The sequence below is a fragment of the Macrotis lagotis genome, chromosome 3 (assembly GCF_037893015.1).
Source record: "Macrotis lagotis isolate mMagLag1 chromosome 3, bilby.v1.9.chrom.fasta, whole genome shotgun sequence".
Classification (NCBI taxonomy): domain Eukaryota; kingdom Metazoa; phylum Chordata; class Mammalia; order Peramelemorphia; family Peramelidae; genus Macrotis; species Macrotis lagotis.
The window spans coordinates 287816738-287839473 of NC_133660.1; the positions used below are offsets into that span (position 1 = coordinate 287816738).

Here is a 22736-nt window from a genome sequence, read left to right on the forward strand (position 1 = left end):
GCCCACGGGAACTTTTATGCTTATCTATGATTTCCTTGGGTTATATAAGCCCAGTATAGATTCTATGGTTCAAAGGGTATGAACAGTTTTAGTCATTTTAATAATTCCAGACTGCTTCATGAAATAGTCATTTCGTTCCACAACTCCACTAACAATGTATTAGTGTGTCTGTCCTCCCACATTCTCTCTAATATTTTGGGGTCATTTTCCCAATTTTCAGAGTGTGAGGTGAAACCTCCTGGTACTTTTGGTTTGTCTTTCTCTGCATTTGGAGCATTCTCTTCATTTGACACTTTTTTTTAGGTTTGTTTTGCAAGGCAATGGGGTTAAGTGGCTTGCCCAAGGCCACACAGCTAGGCAATTATTAAGTGTCTGAGACTGGATTTGAACCCAGGTCCTCCTGACTCCAGGGCCAGTGCTTTATCCACTGTGCCACCTAGCTGCCCCTATTTGACACATTAAAAAAATTTTCTTTATTTACACATTACTAAAATATTTTTAAGAGTAAACATAATACTCCCTCCCCCACAAAAATATAAATCCTCATGAGAAATAAAGTAAAAGAAAAAGAGAAAAAAATTTGTTTCAGTTTGTGTTCCTATACCATCAGCAGATCACATTCTTTATCATAAGTCCATTGTAGAAGTTACTTCCATATTTTTCCATAGTTGCGGTTGCTGATTGTGATTCTCTCCATTCATTCTTCCCCATTACCATCTATTATATTTTTTCTCTCCTTTCACTCTGTCCCTCTTCAAAAATGTGCTGTGGGGCAGCCGAGTGGTACAGGGGACAGAGCACTGGCCCCTATATCCCACCCCAGAGACCTAGCAAACACCCGTCCCCATAGTCCTGGACAGGCCACCCAATCCCACCACCTTACAAAAAGTAAACAAAGAAACTGTGTTATATCTGACTATCCTCCCCTGTGACCTATCCTCTCCTCTATCACCTACATCCCTCCTCCCCTCCCCCTGTCCCTCTTCTCTTCTTTTTTTCTAGATGCATTTGACACATTTTTTCACGTAGTTGTGCATACTTTACTATTCATTTTTGAGAACTGTTTATTCATACCCTTTGATCACTTATCTATTGGGAAATTATATATATTTATATATGTATATCTATATATAATCTATGCTTTTGTTTATCCATATAAACATATATAATATACAAACATACATACATATGTGTGCATATATTTATTCATTATTGATGTATTTTGGATAACAAATCTTTATCAGAGAATTAGATATAAAGATTTTTTCCCCCATTCAAGTAATTTCCTTCTTTTCCTAGGCGCATTCATTTTGCCTGTATCAGAACATGCCAGTTTCATGTTATCAAAGTTATCTTTTGTAAATGCCTCTGGATCTTTTTTGCTTAAGTATATATATATGTATATATATATATATATATACATATATATATGTATATATATATATATATATTCTCTTCAGAGGTGAGAAAGATGTATGATTTGCTTCTCTTCTATTTTTAAAATGATACGATTAGTAATGGGGTAGCTAGATGGCACAGTTCAAATCCATCTTCTGACATTTACTGTGTGAACCTGAGCAAGTCATTTAACTTCTATTTGCCTTAGTTCCTCAATTGTTAAATGGGACATATTGCAGAAGGAAATGGCAAAGAACTCCAAGAAAATCCTAAGTGGGTTCACAAAGAGTTGTGTTGAGGAAGAAATATTAGGGAAATATGTGTCTGACATTTCCTATAATATTACTTGTCTGGCATTCTCTGTGGGTCTCTGATTTCTTCCCCATAGACCAGCTTCTTCTGAAGTGTAAATCTGCTGAGATAATAGGACCAACTTCAGCCTCTTTACCCCGCCACCCCTCTTTTTCCCTTCTAGCACATAGCTTGACAAGGTGTATGCCTGACCTCAGGCGGGTCCCTACCTCCTGACTCCTCCCAGTCTAGACTGCGGACTGGATTCTTAAAAGCTCTCCCCACTCTCAGCTGTGCTATTGATTTCTGCGGATTTTAGTCAGACTACAACCTTGCAATTGTTCTCTTCTTCTTCATGCTTCAGCATCCCCCGCCATCCCCATGATGACTGCCGCTGCTGCCCCTTCTTTTCTTAACTTCACTGTCTTCTTAAACAACTCGCCTTCTTTACTCAGTACCTCCTTAAAGAACTCTGGGAATTAACTTGTAACATTTTGCAATAACCTGTGAATTAAAATTTATGACCTTTCTTATTCTCTGAGTCAGAGAGTCTCATGAATTCTTCACTTATAAACAACCCCCCAATGGTCTTTGCCAGTCCCTTCCCTGGGGTGCCTACCCTATGAGGCACCCTTCTTCAGTTGCACATGACTGAATTACTGAGCAACAATAACAATAATGATTTTTAATATGAAGGTCTCATCCATTTAGAGTGTATTGTGCAGGAAATGTGGCCAAGAGCAAGAGTTCATAGAAAAAGAAAGCAGGAAGATCCCTCTGACTCTTACAGTGAATGGGAGAAGTAGTAGGAGTAGGACAGAAGCAGACCTTTTCTCCTCACCGTAAGAAAGTGGGAGAAATTTGAACTTGTTGATCTAAATAATAACCTCCATCCTAGATAAAGGTAGTCATAGAATGATTGAATTTCACACTTGAAATGGACTTCAGAAGTTACCTTGGCCAATCTGGAGCTGAACAAAAATCTGCTTTAGGGGGATAAAGGTTCAAAAAGCTTATTCTCTACCTGTTGCCTTTCTTTAAGGACACAAAGGCAGATTTGCTACAATCTATTACCTACTGGGAAATGGAAAGGCTTTTGAGGTCCTCCCTATCCATCCACCCACCCAAAGCCAGAGAGAGGTGCATGCCTGCAGGGAGGGGCTCAGATGTGGAAGAGGAGGGCAGGATCGGAGGAATGGAGGGAGAGCCAAGCAGTCACACTCAGGGGCAACCATCATCCTCTGTAGGTGAACTTTCCTGGGGAGGGGCTGGAAAGTTTGCTTCTTTGTCTTCTTCTTGAGTAGGGAGAATTTCCACATCTTCCTCATCCTTTGGTTGGGAGGGCACCATACTTAGCTGGACTACTTGCTCCTTCCTTTCTTCTGCAGACAGGAGAAGTACACTCTGCAATAGAAAGCTCAGTTACTTTTCTTGTCCTTTATTGTCAGCACTTCCTAGTTCTTTGTCATGTCCATATTTTCGATTTAATTTAATAGATTATAGGGTCATAGATTTAGAGCTAAGAATACAGGAACCATTAAGTTTAATCCTCTCATTTTACAAAATGGCAATTAGATGGCACAGTGGGTAGAGCACCAGCCCCGAGATCAGGAGGACCTGAGTTCAAATTTGACCTCAGATACTTCCTAGCTGTGTGACCTTGGGCAAGTCACTTGATCCTGATTGCCTCACATCCAGGGTTATCTCCAGGAGTCCTGATTTTTATCTGACCATTGGACCCAGATGACCCCAGAGGAGAAAGTGAGGCTGGGGACTTAGCACAGCACCTCCTTACTCAAGTCCAATTCATGTGTATATCTTGGTGTCACTTCCCTAATGTCCTGGTCTTTGAAAATGAAGGCCAAACATCACAGAAGACCCAGAGTACAGGAGTTGATTGGCCAGGATCATGCAGCACAGTCAGTGGCAGACCTTTGTTAGTTTTTACACTGCCCACAGTTATCTCCTGTCGTCCTACAGGTTTAGGCCTGCATTACTTCTTTGTTTCCATCTTTCTTATGATGCATGAAGTCAAGCTGTACTGAAAGTTACCTGGCAAGGATTGTATTCCTTGAATCTGGGAAGGAGGAGGGAGCTCAGTGCTGCAGGTACAAATAATGTCAATGTTTCTATTGTAGGGTTCTGTTACTGTATGTTTTGTGAGAAAGAATGGTGGGCAGCTTCAATGCAACAGAATAAATCCATTCACATTGAAAGGATTGTTGTCATTTTAGAGAATAGCATAAAAAGCACCTCAGTCAGGTCATGGAATCATACATGAGGGTCCCAGTGACCAGGGGACAAACAGAAACATTCTGGTTCCTAGCCAATCTTCCCTGAAGACATTTTGGAGTGATTCTCTCTTTTTTTTTTTTTTTTTTTTTTTTGAGGCCATATGCAAGAATTGGTTGACTGTGGGGCTCAGACTGCTAATAGCACTTCTGGGTTGCTTGGGTGCTGAGCCACACCATACCCTTCCAGTCCCTCTGTATGGTGCTTGGCTGATGGACCATTGTGGGTAACTCAGGCAAGGGTGCTTTTTTCACCTGTATCAACTTGGTATGTCCTAATGCATATCCTTATTAAGAATCTTGTTCCTCCTGTAGCTAATTAAATTTCTCCTTTTTATTAACTGTTGAATATTTCATTTTGTACCAGTATTGAACAAAAACTAGTGGAGGATGAGCCTTGATAAAGGAAGACAACAAATAGAATATGGTTCTAGGGTTAATGATCATGAAAGTTCTGGAGTAAGACCAATACTCACTGTTCGGCCACCAGAGCACAGAGTTTTCCATTCATCCTCTGCAATGCATGCCAACAGGAAGTTTTGGAGAAAAGTGAAAATCAGCATGATGGATAAAATTCCCTATAGAATGTCCAGAGAAGGAAGAATGAGAAAATAATTGAATTTGAGCCTAAGGAGACCTCATAGATCATTTAGACTAAAGCCTGGATCAGAATTAGAGATAGAGAGAATCTTGGAGGTCATCCAATCTAAAGATTTTATTTTATAGATGTGTTGCTTCAACAAGAATAAGTCATATTAGACTAACCTAAATTTTTTTTTTTTTTTAGACAGGGTTATAATGACTGAATAATGACTCAGCTTATCTGGATTTTAGCTAAGCTTTTGATAAAATGTTTCATGGAGAAGGCAGAAAGATAGAAATTAGATGAGACTAAAATTAGATAAATTCAGAACTGGATAGATGACTGGACTCAAAAACTGATTGTTAATGATGCAATAATCAGTAGGACTTTGGGTCTGCAGTGGAGAGCTCCAGAGATCTGTGTTTGCCTCTAGGCTCTTTTTTAGCCACTTGAATAAAGACACAGGAGACCTGCTTGGTAAATTTATAGATCACATCTGGCTCGAAGAGGTAGGTGTTATACTGTAGGACAGATGCAGGATCCAAAAGGATCATGACAGTGCAGAGCATGGGGTGAAACCTAGGAAGATGGAATCCAATAGGGATAAGAGTGAAGCTTTCTACTTGGAGAGAAAGAAAAATCATTATTTTTGTACAAATCAAGTGTTAGATCAGTGGCTATACATTTTAAGCAGCCACTTTGCTAAGTGTTGGGAATACAAAGAAAGGCAAAAAAAACCAGTCATGTCCTAGAGGGACTTTCAGTCTAATGATTGTGATGATTCAACAGCAACTGTCTGTGAATCAGCAGAGCGGAATGGCAACCCAAAAAAAGCTAACTTGATATTGGGTTGCCTTAAGAGATGCATAGCTAGCAGGGAGAAGGCAGGTGGCCCAGTGACTGCCTTCACTGGATTTTGTTTGAAGTATTTGTCTGGTTTGAGAGGTCATGGCTCAAGATCATTGGAGCACTTGAAGAGGGTCCAGAGGAGGGGCAACCAGGCTAGTCTTGAGTCCATGTCATATAAAGATTAGTTGGTGGTACTGGTTTGGCCTAGAGAAGATCTGACTGTCCTGGGACATGAAACTCTTTTCAAGGATTTTGAAGAGCTATCATTAATTGGAGAATTCTCCTTGTTCTCTTTGGCTCTGTAGGACAGAACCAGGAGCAACAGGTAGAAATTGCAAAGTGACTAATTTAGGGTGGGGCATTGGAAAATCCTAAAACTGAAGGCTGTCCAAAGCGGATGAGCAGCCTCTTTCTTGGAGGGCCTCAAGCAGAAACTGAATGACCACTTGTTAATATTGCATTGGGGACTACATATTGACTGCATTGTTCATGTCCTTCTGCTGAAGTCCCTTCCAATTCGCTGATTCTGTCAAAGGAAAGACAACTTGCCCCAAATCCCATAGCTGGTCAGTCAGAATTAGGTTTGGGGTCAAATCCTGTGGTCTTTTCACTGTGCCATGCTGTCTTGCTGAATGAGTACGAGAGATTCTAGGATCTAGTCTATAGCTATATCTGTATTTTTATATATCCCTAAGTTTTGGTATCTATATCAATATATGTATTTCAGCATCATTCATCTATATCTACGTATATCATCTCTATCTAATTTATTCTGTATCATTTCTGGTTCTGTCATCACTGTCACTATCTCTTATCTTTAGAATTAGTCTTTTTTGAAAAAGATGTATGGCTATGGGGAGAGCCAGTGTGGTATTGAGCATTGGACACAGAGTCAGGAGAAAATTAGATTTTGGACTCAACTATAACACTTATGACTTATGTGATCCCCAAGAAGCCCCTTGACTTCTTTGAAGTTCATTTTCTGTGAAATGGGCAAAGTAATAATTGTACTGTTCCCCTCTGGGTTGTAGATGAGAAAAGACTAGAGAAAAGGAACCTGGAGGGAAATGTCTCTATCAGCTGGGGTCTCACTTTTGGAATACTCCATGAGACAGAATGTTCATGTGCAACTATGATGAATTTTTTTTCCTTACAAGGCAATAGGGTTAAGTGACTTGCTCAAGGTCACACATCTAGGTAACCAATAAGTGTCTCAGGCAGGATTTTTACTCAGGTCCTCCTGACTCCAGGGCCCATGCTCTATCCACTGGGCCACCTAGCTGCTTGTGATGAATTTTAATGGAATTCATGAAAGAGACATGGAGCGGTCTTCTCTTAATCACAGAGTCCCCACTCGCATGCAGACTCTCCTCCCCTGCTTCCAGTTCCCTTCCTTTCTACTCTGGCCTCCACCCAGCTGCCAGAGTCTTGCTCAGAGAGCTTTAGTGGGTCCCTGTTGCCTCTAGGATAAAATGTGAACTCCTTTCCAATCTGGCTCCTTCCAGTCTTTCCAGAATCACTTTCAATTATTCCTCAGGGGAATCCTTGCTGTTCCCTATTCATGGCCTTCTACTCTCACCTCTTCCATGCCCCCCTCCCTCCCCGCACATCTAGAGTGCCTCCCCTCTCCCCCACCTAGGCCTATTAAAATCCCAGTCTCCCTTCCAGGCCCTGTCTTTTCCTGATTACTGGGGAATTACCACCCACCACCACTGAAATTACAGTATGTTACTTTTTCTTCAATGAAGTGTATATCCTGTCTCACCCCTCCCTCCACCTCTCACTTCCTTCTTTGAATGTCAGCTTGGTAGGGGGTGGGGTGGGGGGAGTTGTTTTGTTTCTGTATCTTTGCCCTAGTGTGTTGGCTTAATGTAGATGATGTGAATTGAAGCCCGGGAGAAGCTTACCAAGGAGAGGGACTTAAGGGTGATACAGTTCTGCAGCAAGTTTTCTTCTACTGAGTCATTTGGCTTGCAGTTGTATATGTTGACATTTAGTTGATCTGTATGACCAAGATTCAGACTTGGCAGTTTTAGAAAATGAGAAACAGTGAGATTAAATATGTCCATGATCAAAAGAATAATTCCAGAGATGGAAGAGAACAGGCTTAGAGCATTCATCCCCAGCCTCATGTTGGCCTGGAATAGAGATACAAAAGGTAAGGAGGGCTTCTTTAGATTCTTTCCTGCTTCTGGAATAATAGAATTCAGTGATTAGAAGGCACATTCAGAGGGTGTAGATTCTTATCTCAGCCTTAAGGAAGGCATTTTAAACACCTCCCTTTGGCATTCCCAGCCCTCTTCAGTTTGCCCTCAGCCTAGCTTTCAATTCTTGACTCCTAGTACTCCTTTCCACCCATGTTATTTATGCTCCACTAACTATACTACACAGATAGATCTTGAATTCTTCATTTTGTCTCATTTTGTCTCCCTGATACACCTATACTATAACATTCATGTGTTTATCGCCAAGAGGTAGTGTGGTGTCATGGTTTGAGAGCTGGCTTTTAGTTGAGAAGCTCTAGGTCCAAATCCTGCCTCACCTACGTAAATGGACAAGTCTCAGTGACTCTCCAAGACCATGCATTTCCAATGGATGGCTGGTCTGCATTGTTGGATAGATTTTCTACACTGACAGATTTTCCTACTTATGAAATCAGATACCACCTCTACCAATTCTTTTTTTTTTTTTTTTAGTTTTTGCAAGGCAAATGGGGTTAAGTGGCTTGCCCAAGGCCACACAGCTAGGTAATTATTAAGTGTCTGAGGCCAGATTTGAACCCAGGCACTCCTGACTCCAGTGCTGGTGCTCTATCCACTGCACCACCCAGCCACCCCTCCACCAATTCTTAAAAGGAAAAGAAAAGAAAAAGTTATTTGTATTGGTATCTTTTCCCTCTACTAGATTGTGAGCTCTTTGAGGGTAGGCATCTCTATAAAGTAGTTCTTATTATTTTATTGTTTTAGTTGGTAACATCCGCATAGAAGGGCTCTTCACCCATGTGCTGGGCAGATGATCCCAAGTAGAATATAGTCGGGCCCATAGCTTATTTCAGCTTTATATCCCATTCCTGAGCAGGTGCTAGGGCAGAGAGATACATATTGATTGGATTAAATTAACTTGAAGATAGCTCTTCTTCCTCTACCCTGAGATGGCAGGTGCAGGTAGGATGAAAGTGAGTAGAGAGGCTGATAGGATTCCAAGTAAAGGACCAATAGCCAAGGGGGCCAGAAAAAGAAGTAAATAATATTTGATTTGCCTACTTCATAGGGCTGTGTGGAGGAATTCATTACAAATATTATTATTAATTGCTAGCATTTATACACAGTTTCAAGGTTTGCAAGTATTTTGTGTGTGTTCTATTATTCTTAAAACAACCTTGGGATGTATCCTCATTTTACTGATGAGGAAACCAAGGGGGGGTGGTGTTAAATGACTTGCCCAGGATCCCATAGCTGTTATGTTTGAAAAAGGATATGATTTTAGGTCTTTCAGTACTCTATCCACTATACTACCTTGCTGCCTTTAATATTATTTTTATCAGCTCAGAAGAGTCAGAAGAAAAAGCACTTGTGTTACATGGCTCTGGCCAAGCAGTCACATAAAATGGGCAGCATCTCAGAGAGACATCGAAGAAGCTCAGAGGGGCTCGTTCAGCACAAAAACACTGGGCTCTCTGGGCAGCCAGAGAATGACAGCCATCTTATGGGAAGGGTGGCCTTTGAGGCTGGGCAGAGGGGACAATTGTTTTTATTTGAACAAGTCTTCATTTCGGCTTCTTCAGCATTTACAATTGTTGATTAACTGCTTAATTGATTTTGAAGAGTTTTCTCAGTCCCATCTTTCATGGTTTCTACTCTAGTGGACAGAGAATGTGACCCACTCCAGTGGAGAAAGTGCTGTGCCAGTAAAGCCTTCTGAAGAGGATCTCCTGGGGGGCCTTAGCTCTATTGTTCCTGGGTACCACAGTGCTAATGCTCTAGTCTACTGGGAATCTCTATATTTTTGGAGCTTAATTAGTTAACCTAGGAAGCTCCTAAATAGCTGTCTCCCCTTCTAGTGAAGCTTGTTGCCCCAAAGTTTCCTCCTTGCATCTTTGCAGGTGGAGGCCATTTCTTCTTGCCCTATTCTTTCATCTTCTCTAGAAGAAAGTGGGGGAGGGGAGAAAAAGGATTTCTAATCCTTTCTTATTTAAAAGAAGACAATTTAGCAATTTCCAGATTCTTAAGACAAAGGTTTCCTGTTTCCTCAGTGACTCTAGCAGGAAGTCTGGTGAAGGCTATGGATCCTTTCTTAGAAAAATGGTTTTCTTCAGGAGGGATGGAAATTCAGGGAAGCATGAAAGGATTTTCATGAACTGATGCTGAAGGAAATGAGCAGAACCAGAAGAACTTTGTACACCCTAACAGCAACATGGGAATGATGGTCAGCCTTAATGGACTTGCTCATTCCATCAGTGCAACAATCAGGCACAATTTTGGGGCTGTTTGCAATGGAGAATACCATCTGTATCCAGAGAAAGAACTGTGGAGTTTGAACAAAGACAAAAGACTATTTACCTTTAATTTTTTTTAAAAAAAGTCATTATGTAATTTTGCTATCTCTTATACTTTATGTTTCTTCCTTAAGGATATGATTTCTCTCTCATCACATTCAACTTAGATCAATGTACACAATGGAAGCAATGTAAAGACTAACAGATTGCCTTCTGTGGGGAGTAGGGGTAGGGAAGCAAGATTAGGTGAAAAATTGTAAAATTGAAAATAAATAAAATCTTTCTAAAGAAAAATGGTTTTCTTGCATCATATTACCAAGGCAGCTACTATTATTAAAACAGTTACCAGTGTATTAAAGCAAAGGGTCCAGATCCCATGTTAAGAACTCCTGCCAAGGGGCAGCTAGGTGGCGTAGTGGATAAAGCACTGGCCTTGATCTGGTCTCAGACACTTAATAATTACCTAGCTGTGTGGCCTTGGGCAAGCCACTTAACCCCATTTGCCTTGCCAAAAAAAAAAAAAAACAACAACCTAAAAAAAAAAACTCCTGCCAAGAAGATGCTCATTCTGTGTTTTCCTGGCCTCAGCCTTTTGGAGTGCTGGTCCAGAAAGGTGGCCCTCACTTTGGGAAGCTTCTATGGTTGATGATTCCTCCATAAGACAGTTCTCAGAATGTCAAGCAATATCATTCTATGTCACTATTTATACGAGGAATATGGTTCATAAAATTATATAACTATCTCCAAATTATTGCTTTTAATTCCTAATCCTTCTGAAAAGAGGGGAAAACTTTTACTTGCCAGACAACTTCTAGAAGTTTTCTCTGCTGCCACCAAGAATGATCCAGAGGTGATATACTGTGATAGGAAAAAAAAAAGGCCATGATTATCTATTGTCTTCTGAGAAACCAATCCACAGTCATCCTGTACACAAAAGTGCCAAGAAGTCATACATCTAGGCTCTTTGGACTCCTCCATCTCTCCCCCCCATTTAATTTTGTCTAGTCTCTTTGATGAACAAATATAAACTTCTCTGTTCAGCATGCAAATCCTTTCAAAACTTGGACTCAGTGGACCTTTCTACCCTTTTAAAATGTTTCTTCTCTTCACATATTCTATGGAAGAGTGTCAGACTCAGATATGTGGGCAGTGTAACTGGGAAATGTTTAACAAAATAAATAAAAATGTAACACTTAATTTGTATTTTCTAAGTTATGTAGCCACAGGGCTCCATTTCTATAGAATTAAAACATACATAAAGGTGAAGGAGAATAGAAATGGGGAAAGCCAGTGTTTTGAACTGCCATGACCTTTGGGAGAAGGATCAGAATCCCTCCTAGCAGAGACTGAGAAATGAATGAGCCCCTGGGAAGTGGAGACTGGGTTCTACTTTATGTCCTCATTAGTTTCCTTTTATCATTTTATCTCTTGAAATTGATGACTCTCAGGGATATTCTAGAGGCCATTCAATACTAAGGTTCCAGAGTTCTGTAATTAGTGGAGGGCCACTATCCTTGTTTTCAGGCAATTTTTTAATTCACAATTTGAAAAATTAAGCACTGTATTGGTATCTTCACTTTCTGTGGAATTGTTACAGTCAAACTAGCCTCTTTCCTATCTATGCTTTTCTCTCTGGATATAGATTTGATCAAGATAATTCTCATGGGAACATCTTGAGCTTTGTCTACATAACCCAATGACCTTTGTTTTGTTTTGTTTTTTTACTTACAATAATGCCTCCCCAGAAAGGGTACCATACGGTCACACAGATGGCAGCATACATGCCCATAGGCACCATCAGCAGAATCCCCCCCAATCCAAGGTGGAACAGGCCAATTAAGATCTGGACAGCCTAGAGTGTGAGAGAATGATGTGATGAAAAGGGACAGAAAGGGGTATCCTCCTTCCTTCCCTCCCTTCCTTTCTCCTTCCCCTCTCTTCCTTCCCTCTCTCCCTTCCTTCCTTCTCCCCCTCCCTCCATCCCTTCCTCCCTTACTTCCTCCCTCCCTCCCTTCCTTCCTTCCTTCCTTCCTTCCTTCCTTCCTTCCTTCCTTCCTTCCTTCCTACTGATGGGAGAGGAAGGTTCCTCATCTGAAACTCCCCTTCCCACTACAATCTTGGGTGCAGCAGGATATGCAGAGTTCAGTTCTTAGGCTGGGGGGACACAGAGTTTAGAAAATATAAGGTCTCTGGCCTTAGGAAACAGATGTCTGGGGAGGGGGGGCCGGAAGCATTTCTCATCTATTTATTTGGCATTGACCTCAATCTGCCCTTGTCACCCCTGCCTGAATGTGTTCTCCTTGGGAGAAGAGGTTGTCTCCTTCCCTGGATGCATCTTGTCCAGAACCTGGTACAAAGCAGACACTCAATAAAGGCTCAGAGAATCCTAGATCTAGGTCAGACCTAAGCTTGTCCACTTCTCCCTGTTTGACAGATGAGGAGCCGGATACTCAGACAGACACTGCCAGTAGCAGATAAGGGAATTGGGGATGAAGCCATGAGTGACTGTAATCGTGCCTCTACAAAAGGACTGAGGTTTAAGCATCATTCAAGAGATAGTGGTCCATTTGTGCATCCTCTGCATAAGATTCTGTGGGAGATAAAACCAGCAGGGTAGTGACTCCTGACTGGGACAGGCAAGGGAAGCTCCCCACTTGTGGATAGCAGGACCTGGTCAGGCTTGCGCACTGGAGAGTCCGGCTGCCAGAGGAATGATATTTAGTAAGCACCTGCTGGATGGGAGGAGGTCTTACAGCTGTGGCCAATGAGGAGCATTGAAGTGCAGTTCCCCACATATCAGTTGAAGGAACTGGGAATCTTTCCATGAGAAAAGAGAATCCTAAAGAGTCTAAATTAGGTGTCTTTGAAGAAGGGCAATGAGACTCAGTTTGCTTGACCCCCTGAGAGCAGAACTAGGATCAGAGAGAAGAAGGTATATACAAAGAGAGATTTCAATTTCAAGTAAGAAAAATATCATCTTAAACAGAGTCGTGCCAAATTGGAACGTGGTCTCGTAGGTAGGACACTCTTGACACAGACTTAGGGAGACCTGCATTCAAGTCCCTGCTCAGACATTTACTGGCTGTGTGAGCTTGGGCCAGCCACTTAATTTTCTCATACCTTAGTTTCCTCACCTGTAAAAAGAGTATTGGCAGTGTGGCAGAGGGCATTCTAGGGCACCAGAACACTCTTGTGTTCTCCTTAAAAAAAAAACACTTGAAAGAAGTGGAAGAATTTTGACTCCTTCCTGGTTATCAAGCCTGGTTATCTACAGCTATACAGACTGTGTTTACATGGGGTGAAGGTATGGGGGAACCTTCATCTCTTGTCCTTGTGGCCTCCCTGATATACCTCAAGGAGAGGAGCCTTCATAGTCATGCTTTGCCAAGGTGCTTGGCAGACATGTATTGGAGTCGATCTTGATGGAGAAAATGACTGCATTTGGGGAAGGAGGACATAGACTTACCCCAAGAGCTTTGGACTCTCTCCTGAAGAAACTTGGCAATGGAGGACTTTGTAACTGGGACCCTCTCCTGAAGACCATCTTTTGACCTGGCTGTATGGTAGTGGGTCCCTTTATGGAATCAACCAGTAGAGTTCCACTGACTGAACTTCTTGGGGTCATCATTTTGTTCTCAGAGATCCTGTAAGAAAGGATGAGACAAGGTGAAGGAGCTTCAGCTTTGAAGGGTGCTTCAGCGCTACCCAACACGAGCAGATGCGCTATTCCATTAGCCAGCTGCTCATTGCTACCCTCCCTAGACCTTCCCTCTTGGATATTTTGTCTGGGGCCTGGTGTAGAAGTGGTTTTCTCCTTGGTCCACCCTTCAAGCTGTGGGACTAGTCACTAAACATGGGACAGTGGAGTCAAGAGGTTGTGGGTTCAAATCCCATTGCTGGATGCTCTTCACTTCTGTAAAATACTGACCTCTGAACTTCCTCCCACCTCAGTCTCTATGGTCCTCCAGTTCTTCCATCTACCCAAGAGGTGAGTGCTTTGAATCATGGGCTTCCTGGAGGCCTTCTGGTCAGACAGTGGGCAGTCCCCTTGCTGCACAGATTGGACAGCTGAGGCCTAGGGAAGCTGTGACTGACTCTGGGAGGTGTCAAGGGAAGTCAGCTTCTCTGAGGACCTCTGCTGTCTCTTCTCTTGGGACTGGCTTTTTATTTAGCCTTCCTCAGTTTCTATTCAGCATTCTATAAGCAGTTACCACAGAGGGTGCCACCATATCATCAGAAAACATCAAGAAGAAAAGATTTTAAATACAGCCCCTGATAGCTGGGTAGCTGGATGTCCCTGGGCAAATCTCCCTTTCTATTGACTCTGGGTTAGAGGCCCCACTGTCTCTGACACTTACTAGGTGTGGGGGGAGGGGGTGTCTGCACACACCCTCTCGTAGTCTCAATTTCTGCATCTGTCTCATGGGGATAGTAGTACTTGAGACATTTCTCCCCCAGGGCCCTTGGAAGGTTCCAACAAGGTCATGTACAAGGTCAGTGTTTTCAAGCTTTGTTGGTGACTTGTTTTAGAATCAGGAAGACCTGGGCTCAGGTGAGACTTTTGACACTTAGCTGGGCTGTATGTGAAGTGCATAACCAACCTCAAAGTGCTACAGTGGATGAAAAGAAGTGGGCTAGGGCTGAAAGATACCCTTCTTCCAGGGGCCAGCCACTTTCTAGGGAAGGGCAGAAGGGGCTACTTGGATGTAAAACCTCCTCCCCATTCTTTGTTTTTTAATAGGATGATCAAATCAGTTCAAATCCAGTCTCAGACACTTCCTAGGGCAAGTCGTCACTTTACCCAGTTTGCCTTAGTTTTCCTCATCTGTAAAATGAGTGAAGAACCACTCTGGTATTTCTGCCAAGAAATCTCCAAATGGGGTCATGGAGGGTCTGACACAACTGAAAGGACTCAACAACCTCAGCTGGAGCAGCATCCCTGTAAGACCCATTTCACAGAATCATTAAAGTCTCAAATTAAACACTGGCTCCAAAGGACTTTGCAGACTGTGATGCCAGAGCTTCAGATGTTCTTGTTGGCCCAGGGCTGACCAGATTCAAGACTTTCTGAGGTGTTGGCTCACACTTTTCAACCAAACTCCACTTTCTGGGGAGTGCTTTTGTGGGGACCAGAGGCCAACACCAGACATCTGTTTGTTTCAGTAGACCATCAGCCTGTGGACTTGGAGTTGAAGGGGGGACCCTCAAGCCCTCTTTGAGGGAAGGAGTGGCCTTTTCTTTGGTAGCTAGGGCTCCTGACAATTCGTAAGTTCCAGTCCCTCATGTGCAGAAGAACCCCTGAAAGCCCAGAAAGGTGAAGTGACTCTTCCAGGACATTCATGCTATTGTGGAAGACCCTTGGAGTAGGGTTTATAAAATTGCTGATCCCTTGTACCCAGTGACATGATTGTATCAGTACAATTTGTTTTTTCCTGTTTTTTAAAAGTACTTCTTAAAATGAACCTTCAGACTAGGGGTTCTTAACTTGGAGTCTACAGACTTCCAAGATATCCATGAATCAATTTATGTAAACTCAAATGGAAAATAATGACGTTATTTTCAGTTACTTCTCACTGAAAGTTTGTATTTCTTTCAATTATGATTTTTTAAAAAGTCATTATTCTGAGAAAGGATCCACAGGGGAACCATGACCCCCAAAAGGTGAAGAACCTTTGCTTTATATTGAGACCTTTTAAGATAAGCACAAAAATCCAAACTATAAACTCCCAATTAGACAACAGAACAAAGTCTCTTGAATCTGCAATTGTAGAAAAAAAAACAGGGTCATAAGGTCAGTGTCCCTAGAGTAAATGGAGGTTGCCAAATTTGAGACCCTGTTCTCAGTTTATACACCCAAGCCAATTCTAGAGGGTGATGGGGCTTGGTCCCATTCCTCCCGGGTCACAGCTTCTTTGGTATTCTTGTGAGGAACAAAAGAGGTAAAGAATGGAAAGGGCTGTGTCTAGAGGGCTACTGGAGGCTGGAGGGTGGCTGCCTCCTCCTCTTAAGATGCTTAAAGGACCCTTTCTTGAGTGAATGAACATGTGATGAGGTGGCCTCACCCTCCATCCCTCTCACCACAATATTCAATAGAAATAATATACCAAAGACTGGATAACTACTTGTTGGTGACTGCTCAGAGCTGCCAAGAGAACTGATCTCAGTATGGGCTTTCTATCACATAGAGTCAGATCTGTCTTTGGGTGGGGAGGTAGAAGCATCTTTGCAGTAAGCCCACCTGAAACAGTCTGATGTTAGACTTTGAGACGGTCCTGTTCCACAACTCCCTTATCCTCCTCAGTTTCTCTGGGTAGACCTGCTCTGCACTTGGGTTAAATTGGGAAGGCTTGCTATTTTACAAAATGTGATCTTTGTGGCTATCAGTGCAATTTGCTCTCTCTAACCTGATGCAGGCCACTTGAAGGATGTTGAACTGGATAGCCTAGGAGATCTTTAACCCTTTGAGACTAGTGTCAGGGCCCTCTCCTTCCCTCCCCATCATCTCATTCCTCCCTAGATCCAATTGTTTTCAAGGAGGATCTTCATCTGTTAATCCTTCTCACAAGGTTACCAGGTCAGACTAGACTCCTGTGAACTGTCACCTTTTAATGAAGCCCCAAACCTTTCACCTTTGCCCCTGTGACCCTTACCTGCCCTCAGGTTTCTTATCTATCCAGTGAGGGAGTTGAAGTAGAACCTTCCAGAGTCCCTTCCAGTCCTAGACTAGAGCAATCACAGACATTTGGGGCTGAGCCCTTGCCTGTGTTCCACTAAAATTCATGTAAACTCTACAGAGTCACTTTCCCAAGTTTCACAGATGATCTCAGAGAAGATTGCAGGAAACATCTTTTCTGTTTCTCTAGGGCTCTATTTGATGCTCTAGGACCTCACCAATCTGATCCTCTCCTACTTTTCCTAGTCTTTTTTTTTTTTTGCAAGGCAATGGGGTTAAAGTAACTTGCCCAAGGTCTCACAGTTAGGTAACTGATAAGTGTCTGAGGCTGGATTTGAACTCAGGGCCACCTGACTCTAGGACCCATGCTCTATCCACTGCACCACCTAGCTGCTCTGTGCCTTTCTAGTCATCTTACACTATGTTCTCTTTGATCCAGAGACCTTGACCTCCTGGCTGTACCTTGAATATGCCCCTCTGTCTCCAGACTCTGGCCAGCTTTCACCAGCATTCCCCAGGCTCAGAATGTTGTCCCTCCTCACCTCTGTCTTATGACTTTTCTGGCTTCCTTCAAGTCTTCACTGAAATCCTGTTCTCCAGAAAAGGTCTTCCTTAGGCCTCCTTGCTCTGAGTTCCATTCTTCTGAAGGTATCCAGATCTTATTTGGATTGTAAGTACTTTTGTCTGTGTTTTCCCATTTACTCCTGCTAGGGGACTCTTTCTTTTCTGTTTTCACCTTTCCTTGTGTCCCCCTTGGCTCTGCAGAGTGCCTGGCTCCTGATTGCTTGCTGACTGCCCTATATTTCTCCACCCAGTTTTAGTCTCTTCATCTTAACAGTGGGTATACTGAAGTTCCCAGTGGTCCAAGACTCCAGAGACTAATGAGTATCTATACTAAAGGCCTGAGGTTCCAGGGGACAGTATGGTGTTCTTTCTACCACCTCTCATTGGCTCTTAGTTTCTTCTCACTTCCCATAGAAGAAGAGTGGAAAGGCCTACCACTCAGGTGAAGTTGAGGCTTCTAAATCTTAGTCCCAGTCCAATATGCTGGGCCACTGTCTCATTTGCTACTCTTAGTTAAAGGGGATAAGTCCACCTACCTGTGGGGTCCTGTTGGGGCTGTCCAATGGATGGGCTCAGAACAGCCAGAGAAAGGAACTTGCCAGCCAGCCTTCTGCAGGTAGGTGTAAAGGCAAATGGGAGAGCTCTTGGGTAGATTAGGCTGAACCCAGGCAGGTGGCAGGAAATACCCAGCTGTAGACCCCCTCATCCCATGCCCGGCAATCACCAGTCACCCCAGAAGATGCTGCAAAAAGAAACCTCCTGAAGCATCTTAGTTTCACTTCCTGAAAAGGATTCCCCGGGGCACCCTGGGGAGCTGTGCTAGGCCTGAATTAGAAGATCTTTGAAGTCCCCACCCAGAGGGCAGGTGTAGAATGAGGGCTCTGGAGGCGAAGAAGGGGCTTATGGGAAACCTCTGCACTTTGATAATGACTTCTGCAGGAAGCCACTTTTACCTTTTATTTCATTTTGGTGGGGGACTTGGGAAGAATTATCTTTGCAGTTAGGATCCAAGAGGAAATATGTATCAGAGCCCTCTCTAGAAATTAGTTATAAATCAGGTCTTGATTTTTTATTTTGTTGACTGTTCAGACTTTAGAAAGTATTGGAGAAAATGTGTATGATGCACATTCAATTCAAAGGTGTGTACCTTGTTTTCAATCCCCCTCTTCCCTGCAGCATGTTGTTAAACATTTACTAGTATACTCTTACCAAAAGGGTCTTCAGATCACAGAGGTTTTCTATTAATGACTATGATATGACTCATTCTGTTATCCCTTGGGCTATACACAACAAGCAATCCTGTACCTCATGAACTTATTTACCTTTCAGGTGTGTAGAATCATTTAGTTCATTTCTACAAACATTTTATGAAGTATCATGTGAGGACTGGAGATTTGTATTTTAACTAATCTTGGGATTTCATTGGAATAGGGACTTCCAATGAAGACATTCCTTTTTTTACCAGTCTAAATTAACACGTGTGTGTCTGTGCATGCATGCACCTGTCCACTCTGAGAGTAGGGACATGTCTCTTCTGGTTCCCAGCACCCGTCTTCCACAGGACATTCCCTGACAGCAGTCAATAAAGATGAAATCAACCAATGGATATTTGACTGGGACAGAATATTACCTCATGCTCTGCTCCCCACCTTTAGTAGTCCCTCAGGAATCATGATTTCTATGTCAGTAAGCCACTAATCAATACATGTCTGATATATTAGATATAAAATAGTTGATATAATTGTGGTAATTTAATAGTATCTTAAATTCAGTAAACATATACTATATTCAGTGCTCAGAGAAAGATGTCATAAACAAGTTTCTTCCTGTACTATTTTTAGGATTCAGTCAAGTTAACCCAATAGACATTTAATAGCCATGTATTTTTTATGCTTTATTGACTTATTTATAAAATACCTTACAAAATGCAAAGAACTTTGCTGGGTGATGCGGCTTTAAAAACAGGAACAACATAGCTCTTGCTCTCCAAGAGTTCACATCTGGTGAGTGAGGGTAGGAGGAGATGGATTGTTGATTTAGAGGTCTGGCCAAATACATAAATATGAGGAATACAAAGAAATTTTTCATGGAGAAACCGCTTGAAATTGGGAGGATAAGGGAATAAATGATTCCAGGATGAAAAGACACCAACTGAGACTCTGTAATGCTGTGTGTGTGTGTGTGGGGGGGGCAGTGTTTGAGATCCTCGGAAAATGGGATTCCATTAGATTAATGTTGGAGGGAAGAGCTAACAGAAAAGAAAGATTTGGAGAGGTGAGACAGAGGAAGAAAATTCTAGACCTGAGGAACAGTTGATGCAAATACACTGAACTATGAGGAAGAATGCTGATTTCTGGTAACTACAGGCAGTTCAGTTTGACTGGAACAGGTGGATCCTAACAAAGGTGAATAAGGTGAAGCAGGTCTAGAAGAAAGGAAAGATTTAGAGCCAGATTGTAGAGGGCCCCAACAGAAATCACATTTTTATTATAGAGGCAATAGGGAGATATCAGACATTTTTGTGGCCAGGGTCATGAATCAATGGTTCCTTATTCATCTGGCAGCTGTAGGTAAGATCCTTTGGGAGGTGAGAAATGGGAAGCAGAGAAAGTTCAGAAGAGAGCAGAGATGATGTAATTAGGGATATGAAGATGAGGGGTGGTGGCTCAAAGACTTAATCCCATCAGGCTAAGGCTGGTATAGAGTGTTTTATTGATAGGGGTTAGTTTTTTGCCTGGGTCCTTGCCAGGGAGGGGCATGACTCATTACTAAAAAGTTCTTTGAAGTCATCTCATAGCTTAGATGTTAATAGGTATATGGTCAGTACAGAGGGAGCAGATTAATTATAGAACATATTTCTCTTAACAATTCCCCTACTTCATTATAAGTCATAATGTCTCAGAAAGATCAAGGACAAGCAAGACACTCCATTGTCATAACAGTTATTTGACATGGTTCAAGAAATACTAACTTTATAAGACAAAAAGAAATTGAGGAAATATTTATTTCTCTCTAGTTGGCAGCATGCATTGGAGCTCCAGGTAGAGACTGAGCTCTTTTTGGGATTAGTTGCCTAGAATATAAAGGCAAAAACTGCCAAGTTGATAACACCATGTCCTCAGCTTTGGTAGTGGCAGTCTTGTAGCTCTATTTTTCCATGAAGAGATCACCTCACAAGAATCATAAGACACCCCAAAGGTGCGAAAAAGGGTCAGGATGGAAAGTCCCTAGGGTTCTCTTATTGTAGGCAGATGCAGAATATGAATGGACTTGTTGAGAATGCTTCCTTCAGTCATAGTCTTAAGGCATTTAAGGAAGAATAAGGCTGAAGGGACAGAGCCTTATTATTCCTCAGAGAGTGAAAAGGGAGCCAGGGATCCCATACACTCACATACATAATCACAACTCTATATATGTATATGTACTATATATGTATGCAAACACATATGCATATATATATACATATATATATGTATGTATTCTGTGTGTTTGTTGCTGGAAAATGTGTTCAGCTCAAGGTTTTAGGGGATTGAGTGTGTCAGGAATATGGGGGTGTTTGGGTTCCACGAGAATGTGAAGGGAAGATTTTTAGTTTACATTACAAAGCCTAGGGTCTGCCTATGTAACTGCCTATGGGCAGCTTGAGTTAAGATAAAAGATTTAGTCTCCATTTGATCAAAAACGGCCCCATCTGTTTTTAAGTTAACCTAGTCTTGACCTCCTTTATGCTCAAGGAGATCTAGCTGTTCTTACTGGTTAGTAAGGAGCAAGTTTGGGGAAATGTATGGGGGATCAATGTATCGCTTAGATTGTGACCCCAGCCTATGACTGGCATGAGGGGGCAGGAATAAAGCCTTTCAAAGTGCATAAAAGAGGGGCAGCTAGGTGGCATAGTGGATAAAGCACCGGCCCTGGAGTCAGGAGTACCTGGGTTCAAATCCAGTCTCAGGCACTTAATAATGACCTAGCTGTGTGGCCTCTGGCAAGCCACTTAACCCTGTTTGCCTTACAAAAACCTAAAAAATAAAAAAGTGCATAAAAGACTTTGCCCTGGAATAGGGGAAGGGGTGGTAGGCTAAACACGTGATCCCATTTGCCATCTTGTTAAGACTTATTGAAGCTTTTTTTTTTTGTTTTGTTTTTTTTGCAAGGCAAAGGGGGTTAAGTGGCTTGCCCGAGGCCATACAGCTAGGTCATTATTAAGTGTCTGAAAGCAGATTTGAACCCAGGTACTCCTGACTCCAGGGCCGGTGCTTTATCCACTGCGCCACCTAGCCACCCTCCATCTTGTTAAGACTTAAACTACAAACTGAGTTCAGCTGAAGAGTGCCCCACTTACCCACAGAGGGTGGGGGAAACTGGGAGATTTGAAGTGCCTAAGTCTTAAAGGGAAAGATACCCCGTCACAGGTGTGATATGTGATTGGGAAAGGAAGAAAATACAAACTGCAGGAGTTAGGAGACACATTTATTGAAAGGAAATTATGTTTAATGAATGTCTCTGCTCTGACCATGTGGCCTAAGAGTGATGACTCTCAGTGTTTTTGGTTTTTTTGGTTTATTTATTTTATATTATTACAATACTCTTGTGAGAGTAAACATAAACACCCCTCCCCCAAAAAGATGAGAAACCTCAAGAATAGTGAGGGAGAAAAAAATGTACTTTACTCTGCTCAGATTCCAATGGCTCTGTCTCTGGGATGAATCGCCTTCATCATGAATCCACCAAAGAAGTTGCTTCAGTATTTTTCCCACAGTTGCTATTACTAACTCTATTTCCCTCCAGTCTATTCTCCTCACTCTCATTTATTCTATTCTCTCTCTCTCCTTTCACTGTCCCTGTTCAAAAGTGTCTTGTATCTGAGTATCCTTTCCTATAAACTTCCCTCTCTTCTATTACCTATTTCTCCCCCTTCTGTCCCCCTAATCCCTTCATCCCATCCCTTTCCTTTCATTTTTCTATAGGGTAAAATAGATTTCTATACCTTATTAAGTATGTATGTTATTTCCTCTCTGAGCCATTTCTGAGCATGTCCCCTTTCTGAACTGGATTTGGGAATCACTCTGCGTATTTTTAAAAGAGGGTTATTAGTGTTGTTACACTCTGACAAAATTTGTACAGAACGTGAGTAACTTGTTAAAGTAGTTTGGGATTTAAAATTTCACTGTAATACCTTTAAAGTAAAGGAGAGTGGTATTGTGTTACTAAGAACAATTTCTTTTGGGAAAAATTTCGAATTTATTTTAATTTTAAGCCTAATAATAACAATTGTATTATTTATTTTGGATGGAGTTTTGGGAAGTGAGTGCTGGATTCTCTGTACACAGCACTCTAAAGCTTTTTATCAAACTGTTGCGAAGTTTAGTTGTAATTACATTGGGGTTTTAAATGTATCATATGTATGAGATTGGATTCTGAGAGGATCTGGGTAAAAAGGTCTGGAAGACAAAAGTATAAAGGTAGTGGGATATTTATTTTGCTCATGTTCTAAGGGAAATGAGATGTTTAAATAAGAATCATGTTTAATGTAAATTAATAACGTATGTTTAATTTTAAAGAATGTAGATTTCTCTTTTTGGTAATTGCAGACAG

The 22736-nt window shown here is 41.9% G+C and overlaps 1 protein-coding gene and 1 long non-coding RNA gene across 3 annotated transcripts in view; one reads left to right on the forward strand and one right to left on the reverse strand.

The window, feature by feature from the left end:
* LOC141518969 (uncharacterized) overlaps positions 1–22736 on the forward strand; it is a 205366-nt gene that overhangs the window by 39371 nt on the left and 143259 nt on the right. The gene's annotated exons all lie outside the window — the stretch shown is intronic.
* Positions 1437–17885, reverse strand: MS4A1 (membrane spanning 4-domains A1). 2 transcript variants are annotated; one of them, XM_074231384.1, is made up of 7 exons: positions 17681–17885; positions 13374–13551; positions 11637–11759; positions 10709–10765; positions 7320–7550; positions 4457–4558; positions 1437–3093 (listed from the first exon to the last, which is right to left on the reverse strand). In XM_074231384.1, exons 1-7 carry the CDS (start codon positions 17848–17850, stop codon positions 2911–2913), a joined length of 1044 nt encoding a protein of 347 aa, XP_074087485.1. In that variant the 5' UTR covers positions 17851–17885; the 3' UTR covers positions 1437–2910. The 2 variants fall into 2 exon arrangements, with proteins under 2 accessions (XP_074087485.1, XP_074087486.1); XM_074231385.1 differs by lacking the exon at positions 17681–17885 and adding an exon at positions 17123–17656.